Here is a 12335-nt window from a genome sequence, read left to right as displayed (position 1 = left end):
GTATGTGTATCTTGCACTTTTTTTGCTTCTATTTTAGAAGGCTTAAAGGGTTAGTTCACCCAAAAATGAAAATTAGCCCATAAATTACTCGCCCTCAAGTCATCCTAGGTGTATATGACTTTCTTCTTTCAGACAAATCCAGTCGAAGTTATATTAAAAATTGTCTTTGATCTTTCAAGCTGTTTAATGGCACTCAGCGGGTGTTGCAGTGCATCAGTCCAAAAGAAGTCAAATAAAAAGCATCCATCCTTAATAAAAAGTGTCTCACACGGCTCCGGGGGGGTGAACAAAGTCCTCCTGTAGCGAATCGATGCATTTTTGTAAGAAAAATAACCATATTTAATATGTAATAATCAATTTAATCTAGCTTGCACTCACTGTTGTACACGGAAGCAACTCTGGGCGGATAACGTATGAGGTCAGCGTTGCGCATGCACCGCTCAGAAGTGACGAACGCGGAAGCGTTTTATTTCACTTATTTTGGACTGATGCACTGCAACACTCGCTGAGTGCCATTAAACCTTGAAAGATCAAAGACAATTTTTAATATAACTTGATTCATTTATATAATTTATACTGGATTTTTAATATGACTGGATTCGTCTGAAAGAAAAAAGTCATATACACCTAGGATTACTTGAGGGTGAGTAATTTATGGACTAATTTAAATTTTTGGGTGAACTAACCCTTTAATAATTTTCTAATCAAAATAACAAAATATGTATCCCAGTGATGATAAAAAAAACTGAAAAATAACTGAAATTGGATTAATTTTATGATTCTGTCGCTGCATGAACATATCAGTTTGCTTTCTCATGTCACTCATGTAGCTTTAAATATGCATAAAAGCAGCCAGCTGGATATAAACTATTGCAAATAGATGGTAACAATTGTGACATTAAACATTATTTTTGTCACATTCTTTCAAACACTTGAAGGTACTGCTAATGTTAGCGCCCTTTTAGCTTTGACCGTAAACATACTGTTGTTCTCCACTAGTACAGCATCAGGTCAACTAATTAATTACTTTATAATGATATGTACGTAAACATGTATGATAGTGTATAGTGTATATACAATTTCGTTCACCGTTTTAAATCGGCATCTGAAATTTCACATGTCAAAACAAACAGCTGGAGGCGTCAGTAATTCCATCTCTAGAGTCCGCTCTTGTACTGTATAATGACAGCAGACCTTCTCTGCCACTCCAGCAACAGATGCAACCCAGAAAAACATCTGTATCTTTGCCGATAACCGATTGTTCCAGCAACTAGCTATCGGTGCTGATTAATCTGCAGAACCAATCAAACAGTCAACCTCTAATAGGGAGAATGAAATAAAGGGATAGTTTACCCCACCCAAATTTTCATTCACTCAGCCTCATGTCTTTACAAACCCATAAGTCTTTCGTTCATGTTCTGAACACAAATGAAGATATTTTTAATATTCTCTTATCAATTTAAAAGTCGAAAAATTTCATAAACATTATTCAGTGTGTATACAGAAGCAAACAAACCTCATTGGTTCTCATGTCAAGCATGCTTTTGAGTTTAAGTTTACCGTATTTGATGTGCTCCATGTATGTTCATTGCTCAGTGTTTATGTCTTAGTCATTTCTCATTTATTCTTAATCCATGATTGTGACAGGCGTCCAACTGAAGACAGCTACATTTCAGCTAAAACAGTAGATAAAAATCGAGATATTTCAAATTAGTGGGATGCACTGCGTACCTGTCTTATGTGATTATGGCGCACATTAGTTGTGGCAGTATTTCGACAACCATAAGCAATGTTGCAACATTTATTTCTGTCCAGACCTGGGTAACTTTTTTGATTGAAAACTTGCATTGATGACAGTCAAATCACTCCATAAAGTCTTCCTGAGAACATCCCAAAGTATTTGTGTGCAGTCAGAGCTGGGTAGTATCTGATTACATGTAATTTGGATTATGCAATTAGATTCCAAAACTGAAATACTTGTAATTAGATTCAATTACATTTTAAAATAAAAAATTTAATTAAATGAAAAATATTCATTAGCCCACTGATCACTTGATTTTTACAAAAAATCATTTAAGTTTTAAGAAGTGTTTTCTTAGCATTTCAACATTACATCAACTACTGATGAACATGCAGAGGGTTATTTAATCATGCATTACTTTGCCTTTGGAAGGCTTTTGTCTTTCAAAAACATTAAAATGCATTGCATGTAAATAACAAATAATGCAGGGATTGCTGAACTTTTTTTTTTGTCAGTCAAACCTCTTTCACCTAATATATTTACTTAAAGTACCCCTGAGAAATTTAAATCAATATTTTAATAATTAAGTATCATATTTGCATGTCCACAGTTCTCTGACGTTGGTTAATGGTCACATGACATGCAGGTAAACAAATAAAATATTTACATTTTTTAGTAAGTGTTTTCTTTTGATTGATGTTATTTTAAAATTATTAATTTTAATGTTACATTTTTATGATTGGATTCATTATTTGCTTTTCATTAAACTCGCAAACCCCCTGCAGTTCGTTTACGAATGCCAGTTTGGGAAACCTTGACATAATGTAATGTTTAATGCACTTCATGTTGTCAGTAACAACAAATGGGATATATTTTCTTTTTCTTTGCATTTTATGTAGATATGCACATCAGCTATACAGACGTTAATACTGAAAGTTTAACATTATATTCATTGCATACATATACTTCGTAGACATCCTTAATCTCTTATAACTCCATTCTGCTCTCTGTTGTTCTGTTGTCGGTGTTTCTTTGTCTGAATATGGCACTGATCACATGCTGTGTGGTATCGGCATTTGGTATCGGGGCATTTTAATGAGTATGAGTACAGAAGCTCAGTATCGGGCCCGATACTGATACCAGTATCGTTATCGGTGCATCCAGATATGGTACAAGATTATCCTATTTAAATCAATGTGATAAATGAGTTAGGTCAAAAGTAATCAAACAGTAGTCTGATTATATTACCTAAAATGTGTAATGAAATGGATTACGTTACTAACTTCAATTTGTGTCATGTAATTTGGAATCAGTAATGGATATCAATTTGTAACTAATCTACCCAGCTCTGCATGCGTTAAGGTCGGGATTCTGTGGTGCCCAGTTCATGTGTAGAAATGATTCATTGTTCTCCCTGAACCACTCTTTAACAATTTGAGCCAGATGAATTTTGGCACTGTCGTCTTAATATGTGAGTGTTGTCATTGGATGGTCATTCAGTACTCAGCTGACTTCATTTTACTGCCACGTAACATTGCAGAGACTAGACCTGACCAATGCTTCATAGTCAATTCTTTAGGCTCCCTAGAAAAATTAATTCAAGCATTTTGGTGATCATGGTCATTCAAGATATTTTTTTTGCTGATTAAAGTTCTTTCTTGATGTTTATAATAGGGATGCACGATACCATTTTTTCACAACCGATCCGATCCCGATCCAGTGTGGTGACCTGAACATCACTATTTTGTGTGTTAAACACAATCTACTAAATATAGACAACTTAATTTTAAAGAAAAATAACAAAATGAAAAAAATATATAATCATAATCTATGACAAAAATACTATTATAACCTAGTGGATAATTCAGCAGCAAAAGTTATTCTTGAAAAATTAGTGCACAATTTTATCAAATCTAAACATTTAGTGAAATAACATTTATTTAGTGGGGAACAAATAAAAGTGAATGTGTATGACTAAATCTGGTAAAATGTTACATTGCTCTTTGTATTGTTGTAAAATACATTCATGAAAAACATTTATATATAAATATATACTATAAAATTAAAAGATATTTATTTTAAATGTAAGGCACAGTAATGGAGGCAGCAACATATGATGGATAGGACAGAAAAATAAAGGCTATTAATAATCTTTAATTGCACAAAAGTATTATAATATGAAAGGCTCCAATACAGAGCGGCACAAAGCACTTATGCACATCCCCTGCACAGAATGATGTGCTTGAAGCAACACGGAGACACAGCGCACAGCACTCCACATAGAAAGCACAAAGCGAAGAGATCTCTATGCTTAGTATATTATATCTGTGCGATAGTTTGAGCCTTTTCTTTTAACAGTTTTACATTTCATTTACTGTGCTCTTGGAGAGAGTTTCATCGTCTTGACTGTCGTAACCGAATGCATCACGCAGTTTGAATGGAGGATGACAGACAACCGCAACGGAGAGAAGAGAAGAATTTAACGACTTAAATACTTATCTGTACCTCACATTAAACAATGGAACACTTGTAATATAGAGCTTGAAAACTTTATAGTGCTTTAATGTTTTTTGTGCCTTTCGTGGGGCTTAACAATAACACAGAATAGTATACGCACAATGTCGGATTTGGATCGATCTCGTTCGACCAATACCCAATCCGACAGAAAATGCCAGTATCGGAGCCGATACCGGTACTGAGTATCCAGTGCTGATCCTAGACTCCTGGGGGCCCTACACAAAACTGTATCGGCGGGAGGGTTGGGGCGGTGGAGTGGGGTATGAGTGGTTATGAACGAATTAATGAAACTCATTGGTCCGTGTTTCACGCTGTCTCAAATCGCGCATGAGGCGCAGTTCGGTACGCTTTCAACTTGTTTTGTTTTTTTTAGTCTCGCGCAAGACTGTAAGACATTCACATTACATGATTTGACAGATTTTTACGTTGAAAGGGCAACAGTGCACCACATTAAAAGAAAAGACCATTCATGTTTTCATAACCGCTGGCCAAATTCAAAAACAAAACTAAAATTAAATCATCTTTGAGAGCAAAGGGCCCCCTGGTGTTTCGGGGGCCCTTCGCAGCTTGCGTATTTTGCGTATAGGGAGGATCGGCTCTGTGAGTATCGGATCGGTACATCCCTAGTTTATAGTGAACCAAAAGGTGACCCACCTTCTAGGTTATAATAATGCATTGGGCAGTTCTTTACCAAATTTCAGTGATCTCACTAGTTGATGCAGGCCAATATTTTGCCCCTTCTGAAAACCAGTAACATCATAACCACAGGGATACATCTTCTGACAAGATTAATTTTCTAAAAGTTCTAAAGGTTTCCAATTTTTTACAGTGTTTAATTACTTCTGTGGACCACATTGTCTGGTGATAGTTAGCCTAGTGTTTGCGTGTGGATTTGTGAGGGTCTGTTTATCATTCTTATCGTTTTCTTCCCTACAGAAAATGCTGTTTGGATACTAAGGGGGAAAAACATACTTAAGGGGAGAACATTTTTTAAATATCTTCATTTGTGTTCTGAAGATAACGGAATATTAGGAGGTTGAATAAATGGTTACAGAATTTTCATTTTTGTGTGAATTAACCCTTTAAAAAGTTTTTGTTTTTAATTGAAAGAACTAATAATGCCATCTGATATGATTACTTGCTATATCTTACCCAATGCATTCACTTTTTTTTTGTATTCTTTTCTTTTCACATTTTTTAGTATTCAGCTAAAGGTGATTGTGCTGGATGTTGGATTTTAGTAGAGCATGTGTTCTGTAACTTGGCAATTGCAACAATTACACATCTTTCCAGGTCATTCTTTCTTCTAAGTCCTGTTTACCCCTCTTTCAATGCAGATGAGAGACCTAAAGAAGTGGGGCTTAAAAAAGACAGAGGTACTTAGCATGAGTTATGGAGTTAGTAGCATAATAAATTAGCTTCAGTAATGCTCAAAAAATAATTTTTAAATCACGATATACTCACCCTCATGTTGTTCCAAAACCTGCATGACGTTTTTTTTCTGCAGAACACATGATGCATATGTTTCTGTGTATATATACATACAAATTCTGTGTGTGTGTGTAAGGGACATCAGTTGCACAACAATGCGACTTCATCAGATTAGGGCTGTCGCGGTGAAGGAATTTCCCTTGCGGTAATTTTGAGTGGCTCAATAGCCAATGTATTATCAGTATTATGCAGTATATTATAATTTAAAAACTGCATTATGTGCAGTTTACATGTTTGCATACAATTATTATTATTTTTTTTAAGTTGAGTGTTGATCATCTATTTTAAAATAAATAGTAATTCAATTTAAGTTTGGGTTAAGTTGTTAGGCCTAATTGTAACCTTATAATGTAAAAGGGCTCCCTATAGTTTTAAGCATAAACTGAGGTAGATTTTTATCACTAAGAACATTTAAACTATAACTGAATGTATTTAAAGAAAGAGCAACTTGTTCAGTAAACCATTTAAAAAAAAAAAGTTTTTCCCCCTGCTGTACCGAAATCATACCGAACCGTGACGTTAAAACCGAGGTACGTACCGAACCGTCATATTTGTGTACCGTTACACTCCTAATATATATATATATATATATAAAAAATTTGTGTGTATGTTACGATATAACAAGGTCATATTCAGAAACCGAAACCAAATAGCGTTGAAACAGGAAGTGAAGTAAACAGAAGAGAATGACAAAATAACGATCCACATAACAGAACATAAACCTGACAATAAGATTGTTAGGCTATTGTTTGCCTATATGTATAACAGTTCATTCTGATCCTCGAATCTGACTGGACAAGAGACTTTCTATTGATATTTCCAACTGCGCGTGTTCTAGACGGGCTGTCAGTCAGTGCAGTTACAGTGTTGCGCCTCAAGGTGGTGGAAAGGGACTGTCTTTGAGTGAGTCTTTAAACCATTCATTCAACTACACGTTCAAAAATGCTGATTCATTCAAAGAGAGACAAAATAAAAAACGCTGTTGAAATCATTTTAACTTTGACCGCCATGTTAGAAGGCTCAGCTGACCAATACGTCGATGCCAAGACAGAGATTTGGCTTTCCTTGAACATGACAACCTATTTTAACAAATATATGACTCGCAAGTAATCGCACATTCTCAGTTGATCTCTCTCTCATTCGTTGTCTGTTTAGGCTTAAGTGCAAATATACGGAGCCTCAGTACAAATCAGCATGGTACACGTTGTTATCATTACAAACTTATTTAATATTCAGTACACATGCACAAAGTGTAAAACGAGAAGGGCATAACCCTTTGAAAAAATAAAACACGCAAAAATTGCGGTTCTTGCATTCCTATGCGGTTTGCTCTTCAATAGCGTGTATTGCGATATTGCGGTTATCGCGACAGCCCTTCATCAGATTCATGAATGAAAACAATTGGAGTCTTTGTATTTCAAACTATCACTTAATCAATAAATCATTAAAACCGTACAGAGTGACTTGAACTAAAATTACTGATAGCTTGCAAGTTTATTCTTAAAATTGACAAATAAACTGAACCTCATTAAAAATAAATCCTAATTCTAAACGAAAGAACTGAATGTGAATTTTCCTTTCTCATGAATTATAGACAGTAAGACACACACTCAATCTAATAATATGTGTGTTTGCATGGGACATGGGAATGATGAGCCTTCTGAGATGTGAATTTTTGTCCCACTCATTCTCAGAACATCCTACCAGGGATATTGGGCAAAAGCTGAAAGCAGCTCTGAAGGAGCAGCTACGAATTATTCATGAGAAGATTGAAGCCAAAAAGATTGCCAAACTAGCCCTTGCTGAGGTCCGTAGTGTTTTGGCTCAGGAGGAAGAGGAGAGACAAGCTGCTCTTGCTGCCAAAAAAGTCAAAGAAGAGGCAGAAGCTAAGCTTCAAGAGGAACGAATACAAAGAGAACAAGAGGAGAAACTAGCCAAGGAGAAAGCAGAAAAAGAAGAGATGGAGAAAGAGAAAGCAGAAAAGGAAAGACTGGCTAAAGAAAAAGCAGAAAATGAAAGACTGGCCAAAGAAAAAGCAGATAAAGAAAGGGCAGAAAAGGAAAAACTTGAAAAAGAAAAAATGGCTAAAGAAAAGGCAGAAAAAGAAAGATTGGAGAAAGAGAAAGCAGAGAAAGAAAGACTGGAGAAAGAGAAAGCAGAAAAAGAAAGACTGGAGAAAGAGAAAGCAGAAAAAGAAAGACTGGCTAAAGAAAAGGCAGAAAAAGAGAGACTTGAGAAACAAAAGGCAGAAAAAGAGAGACTTGAGAAACAAAAGGCAGAAAAAGAAAGACTGGCTAAAGAAAAAGCAGAAAAAGAAAGACTGGCTAAAGAAAAGGCAGAAAAGGAGAAATTCTCTAAAGAAAAAGTGGAAAAAGAAAGACTTCAGAAAGAAAAGGCAGAAAAAGAGAAAGTCTCTAAAGAAAAAGCAGAAAAAGAAAGACTGGAAAAAGAGAAAGCAGAAAAAGAAAGACTGGCCAAAGAAAAGGCAGAAAAAGAGAGATTTGCTAAAGAAAAAGCAGAAAAAGAAAGACTGGAAAAAGAGAAAGCAGAAAAAGAAAGACTGGCCAAAGAAAAGGCAGAAAAAGAGAGATTTGCTAAAGAAAAAGCAGAAAAAGAAAGACTGGAAAAAGAGAAAGCAGAAAAAGAAAGACTGGCCAAAGAAAAGGCAGAAAAAGAGAGATTTGCTAAAGAAAAAGCAGAAAAAGAAAGACTGGAAAAAGAGAAAGCAGAAAAAGAAAGACTGGCCAAAGAAAAGGCAGAAAAAGAGAGAATTACTAAAGAAAAAGCAGAAAAAGAAAGACTGGAAAAAGAGAAAGCAGAAAAAGAAAGACTGGCCAAAGAAAAGGCAGAGAAAGAGAGACTTGCTAAAGAAAATGTGGAAAAAGAAAGACTGGAGAAAGAGAAATTGGAAAAAGAAAGACTGGTCAAAGAGAAAGCAGAAAAAGAGAGACTTGCTAAAGAAAAAGCGGAAAAAGAAAGACTGGAGAAAGAAAAGGCAGAAAAAGAGAGACTTGCTAAAGAAAAAGCAGAAAAAGAAAGACTTGAGAAAGAAAAGGCAGAAAAAGAAAGACTTGAGAAAGAAAAGGCAGAAAAAGAGAGACTTGCTAAAGAAAAAGCAGAAAAAGAAAGACTTGAGAAAGAAAAGGCAGAAAAAGAGAGACTTGCTAAAGAAAAAGCAGAAAAAGAAAGACTTGAGAAAGAAAAGGCAGAAAAAGAAAGACTTGAGAAAGAAAAGGCAGAAAAAGAGAGACTTGCTAAAGAAAAAGCAGAAAAAGAAAGACTTGAGAAAGAAAAGGCAGAAAAAGAAAGACTTGAGAAAGAAAAGGCAGAAAAAGAGAGACTCGCTAAAGAAAAAGCAGAAAAAGAAAGACTGGCCAAAGAAAAAGCAGAAAAAGAGAGGCTCAATAAAGAAAAAGCAGAAAAGCAAAGACTGGAGAAAGAGAAAGAGAAAGCAGAGAAAGAAAGGCTTAACAAAATAAAAGAGAGTGCACCAAAGGGGCAAATAGAGAAAGATGTAAAGGAGAAAAAAGAAAATGTGAACAATTACAAACAAGAAAAAGAGGCACATTTAAATAAAAAAACGCATGGCCAAAAAGTTGACCAATCAGAAAATGAAAAAGACGAGAAACTGTCTACTCGTGGTTTACTTAAATCTTCAAAAAAAAATATCAAGAAATAATAGTAAACTGACATAACCGTGAGATTTGATTGGAAATAAAAACTCCTAAGGTGTTTACTAGGAACAGCGCTGCAAAGTAAATAACTAAAAGTAGCGTGACTACTAACTGTTTTTAGTGACAGTGGCAGCTGTTCAAAATGGTAGCAAGCTACTTTTTAACTAGTCGTGTAGTAAAACAAAACACTACATTGCTGTTGGCATGGTACAGCTGAGTGAAGGAGGTAATAACCCATCTGTCAACTCACTGTGTTGGGAGGTTTGACTCAGTGAATCAGTTTGCGTGGATGTTTCATGTAAATAAATGATTTCTGATTTCTTAGATCCAACAAACCAGCGGTTTTCAACCCTGTTCCTGTGGCCCTCTCCAACCGTTCACATTTTGCATTTCTCCTTAATCAAACCCCCCTGATTCACGTCATCACCTCATTAGTAGAGACCCCAAGATCTGAAATGGGACACATTCAAAATGTGCAGTGTTGGGGGGACTCCAGGACAGAGTCGAAAACCTCTGCAATAAGTGACTTAGCTTGCACAGAAGTGAGTTATATAAATTAGCATGTTTTAATAATTTTACCCTGTGAATATTTTTTTATATTTTATTATACTCTTTGTTTTCAGCCAGATAAAAAAAACTTGCTATTTGCGGAAGTAAATATCAATTGAAACTTATATATTTATAAATGTCATACTCTTAGCTTCAATGTAGTTAGAAGCTTTTTGTTTGTAGCTTGTACTGTTGCTAACTACTTTTTTAAGGATATCTTGACTGTACACTAATTAGGGCTCCTTTACACATGACATTAATCTGTTTTTGAGGATCAAATCACAATTTTGAGGATCAAATAACAATTAAAATCCAGGTGAAGTAAAAAGAAGTTACAGGTATGTGAGAGCCAGAAATCTTGCTTGTTTGTAGGTGACCAAATACTTATTTTACCGAGGAATTTACCAATTAATTCTTTAAAAATCCTACAATGTGATTTTCTGGATTTTTTTTTCTCATTTTGTCTCTCATAGTTGAGGTATAGCCATGATGAAAATTACAGGCCTCTCTCATCTTTTTAAGTGGGAGAACTTGCACAATTGGTGGCGGACTAAATACTTTTTTGCCCCACTGTATATATATATTTGTTTCCCCTTATTTAAATGTTATTTGGTCTGATTAATACATGGTCAATTTTACTCATTTGTGTGTGCGTTGATAAGATGAGTTTATTTGTATTCTTAACAACCCAAGATTAATAGACTTTTTATTTAAAGTAATGCTGTATGATAGATAGCAATACTTTAATTTATTATGGTACTTTTTGTAGAATTCCATTGCAGAAATAGGCCTAAACTTTGTCCTTGAGAGAAGTTTTTTTTTTCTTTCTTTCTTTCTTTTCTCTTGTTGGGAATGTGTCTGATTTTACTCAACATTCATACAGGTCTGACTGAGAAGCCTGTTATGGTGGCATCACCCGAGAACCCCTTAGGGGAAAAAGGTAAGTAAATGATAGAAGCAATTCTTCATGCCATGACATCATGACATCCTTGACATGACATGAAACATCTAGTGTCAGACAGATGGTATCTGTGCACCTCAGTAGAAGTGCATATTTGGAACCATCCAAGTTTGGGGTCTGCAAGACGTCTCTGATGTCCATTCACTTTTACGCAAAAAAGGGGGGAAAAAATCTGTGCAAAACCAGGGTTCTGGCACACTATTGGCAGAAATGTCAACTGAACATAATTTTGGCGATGGAATTGATGCAACGTTGTTAGGGGAAGATTACTATTGCAGATCATTTTTGACATCTTGCAATGAAAATAACATCTTGTTTCTCAAGATACACAAATGTCATTATGGTCTATGAAACTCATGGCAAATATAATTGATACACTGCATGGCTGTAGATTCTATTTACACTGTTAAAATGGCAATATTTGAGCATGTTGAATAGCACTAATTAAAAAAAGAATGCATTGCATTAGCAGTGCTTGCATTTTAATGCCTTGTATTTCCAGGGCTTGCATTTTTAGGTCCTGAAATCTAACATAGTTGTTGATTTAAGCTGTGAATATTTCAATTCAAAATATTTCACACACATTTTCATAATTAAAAATTCAATAATTCATATTCACCCAGAATTCACTTCCAAAATATTCAATCTGTTTAAAAATATGATGTATAATATTCGACAGGCAAATTTTGGTCCATTGTATTTCACTTTCCAAATTCGCTTCCACAAATTCGGTGGTTCAAATTCGGCAGAAAATTTACCATTGCACATCCGAGAGCTGCAGGAATAGCAGTAGAGCACCGATGCATGATCTCCAGCTGCTGTCAATCGCTCACCAGCAGGTGGCGCAAGCGGCTGTTGATGAAGACCAAAGCAACAGGTGAATCAAATCATTCATTCACAAAAAGTGATCTGCAGAAATGGAGCCAGCGCTAAGTAGAAGTTTTGATTATCGGGGCCAGTATAAACATGTGGAAAAGCTCATTGTGTGTATGTTTAATTCAACATCTTCGCTGTTTCCCGTAGCCTACATGTAAGCAGCTTTCTCTACCACAAAGGAGATTATAATGCTATTTTACCCAACGCTGAAGTACAGAACTAACAACATCTGAGGAAGACACATATTGCTTTCGGTTGCTTAGTTTCCATAACTTTGTATCATGGCATGAGGATATAAACGCAAGTTACGGAACGCGCACAACTGCACGTTAAACATTTCCCATAAAAAAAACACTTAACGTGTTTTATTGCCTCAAGACAGTGATAATAAATTATTAAATTTGGCATCTAATTAATCAAATATATTACTGTATACTATGTACATTTAAGCAGATGAGCCCATAATATGAGCCCACAACCCACAAAATTTCACCAAACCATTTTTTCTCCCATAGAAAACCAAGCG

General features: G+C 35.3%; 1 protein-coding gene across 6 annotated transcripts in view; it reads left to right on the top strand.

Moving 5' to 3' along the window:
- The window catches only part of unm_hu7910 (un-named hu7910), a 53147-nt gene that overhangs the window by 20592 nt on the left and 20220 nt on the right, over nt 1-12335 (top strand). For 3 of the 6 annotated variants that reach the window (XM_016243849.1, XM_016243851.1, XM_016243850.1), the window contains 2 exons: nt 5596-5634; nt 7444-10045. The exons of 1 other annotated variant lie outside the window; for it this stretch is intronic. In XM_016243849.1, coding sequence (XP_016099335.1) covers nt 5596-5634; nt 7444-9428 — 2024 coding nt within the window. In that variant the 3' untranslated portion in view covers nt 9429-10045. Of the gene's footprint in view, nt 1-5595; nt 5635-7443; nt 10046-10855; nt 10913-12335 lie in introns of those variants that run through there. 2 more of the 6 variants (XM_016243852.1, XM_016243853.1) reach the window with 1 other exon arrangement.

The sequence above is a fragment of the Sinocyclocheilus grahami genome, unplaced genomic scaffold, assembly GCF_001515645.1.
Source record: "Sinocyclocheilus grahami isolate Dianchi unplaced genomic scaffold, SAMN03320097.WGS_v1.1 scaffold702.1, whole genome shotgun sequence".
Classification (NCBI taxonomy): Eukaryota; Metazoa; Chordata; class Actinopteri; order Cypriniformes; family Cyprinidae; genus Sinocyclocheilus; species Sinocyclocheilus grahami.
This window is presented reverse-complemented; position numbering and strand designations above follow the sequence as displayed.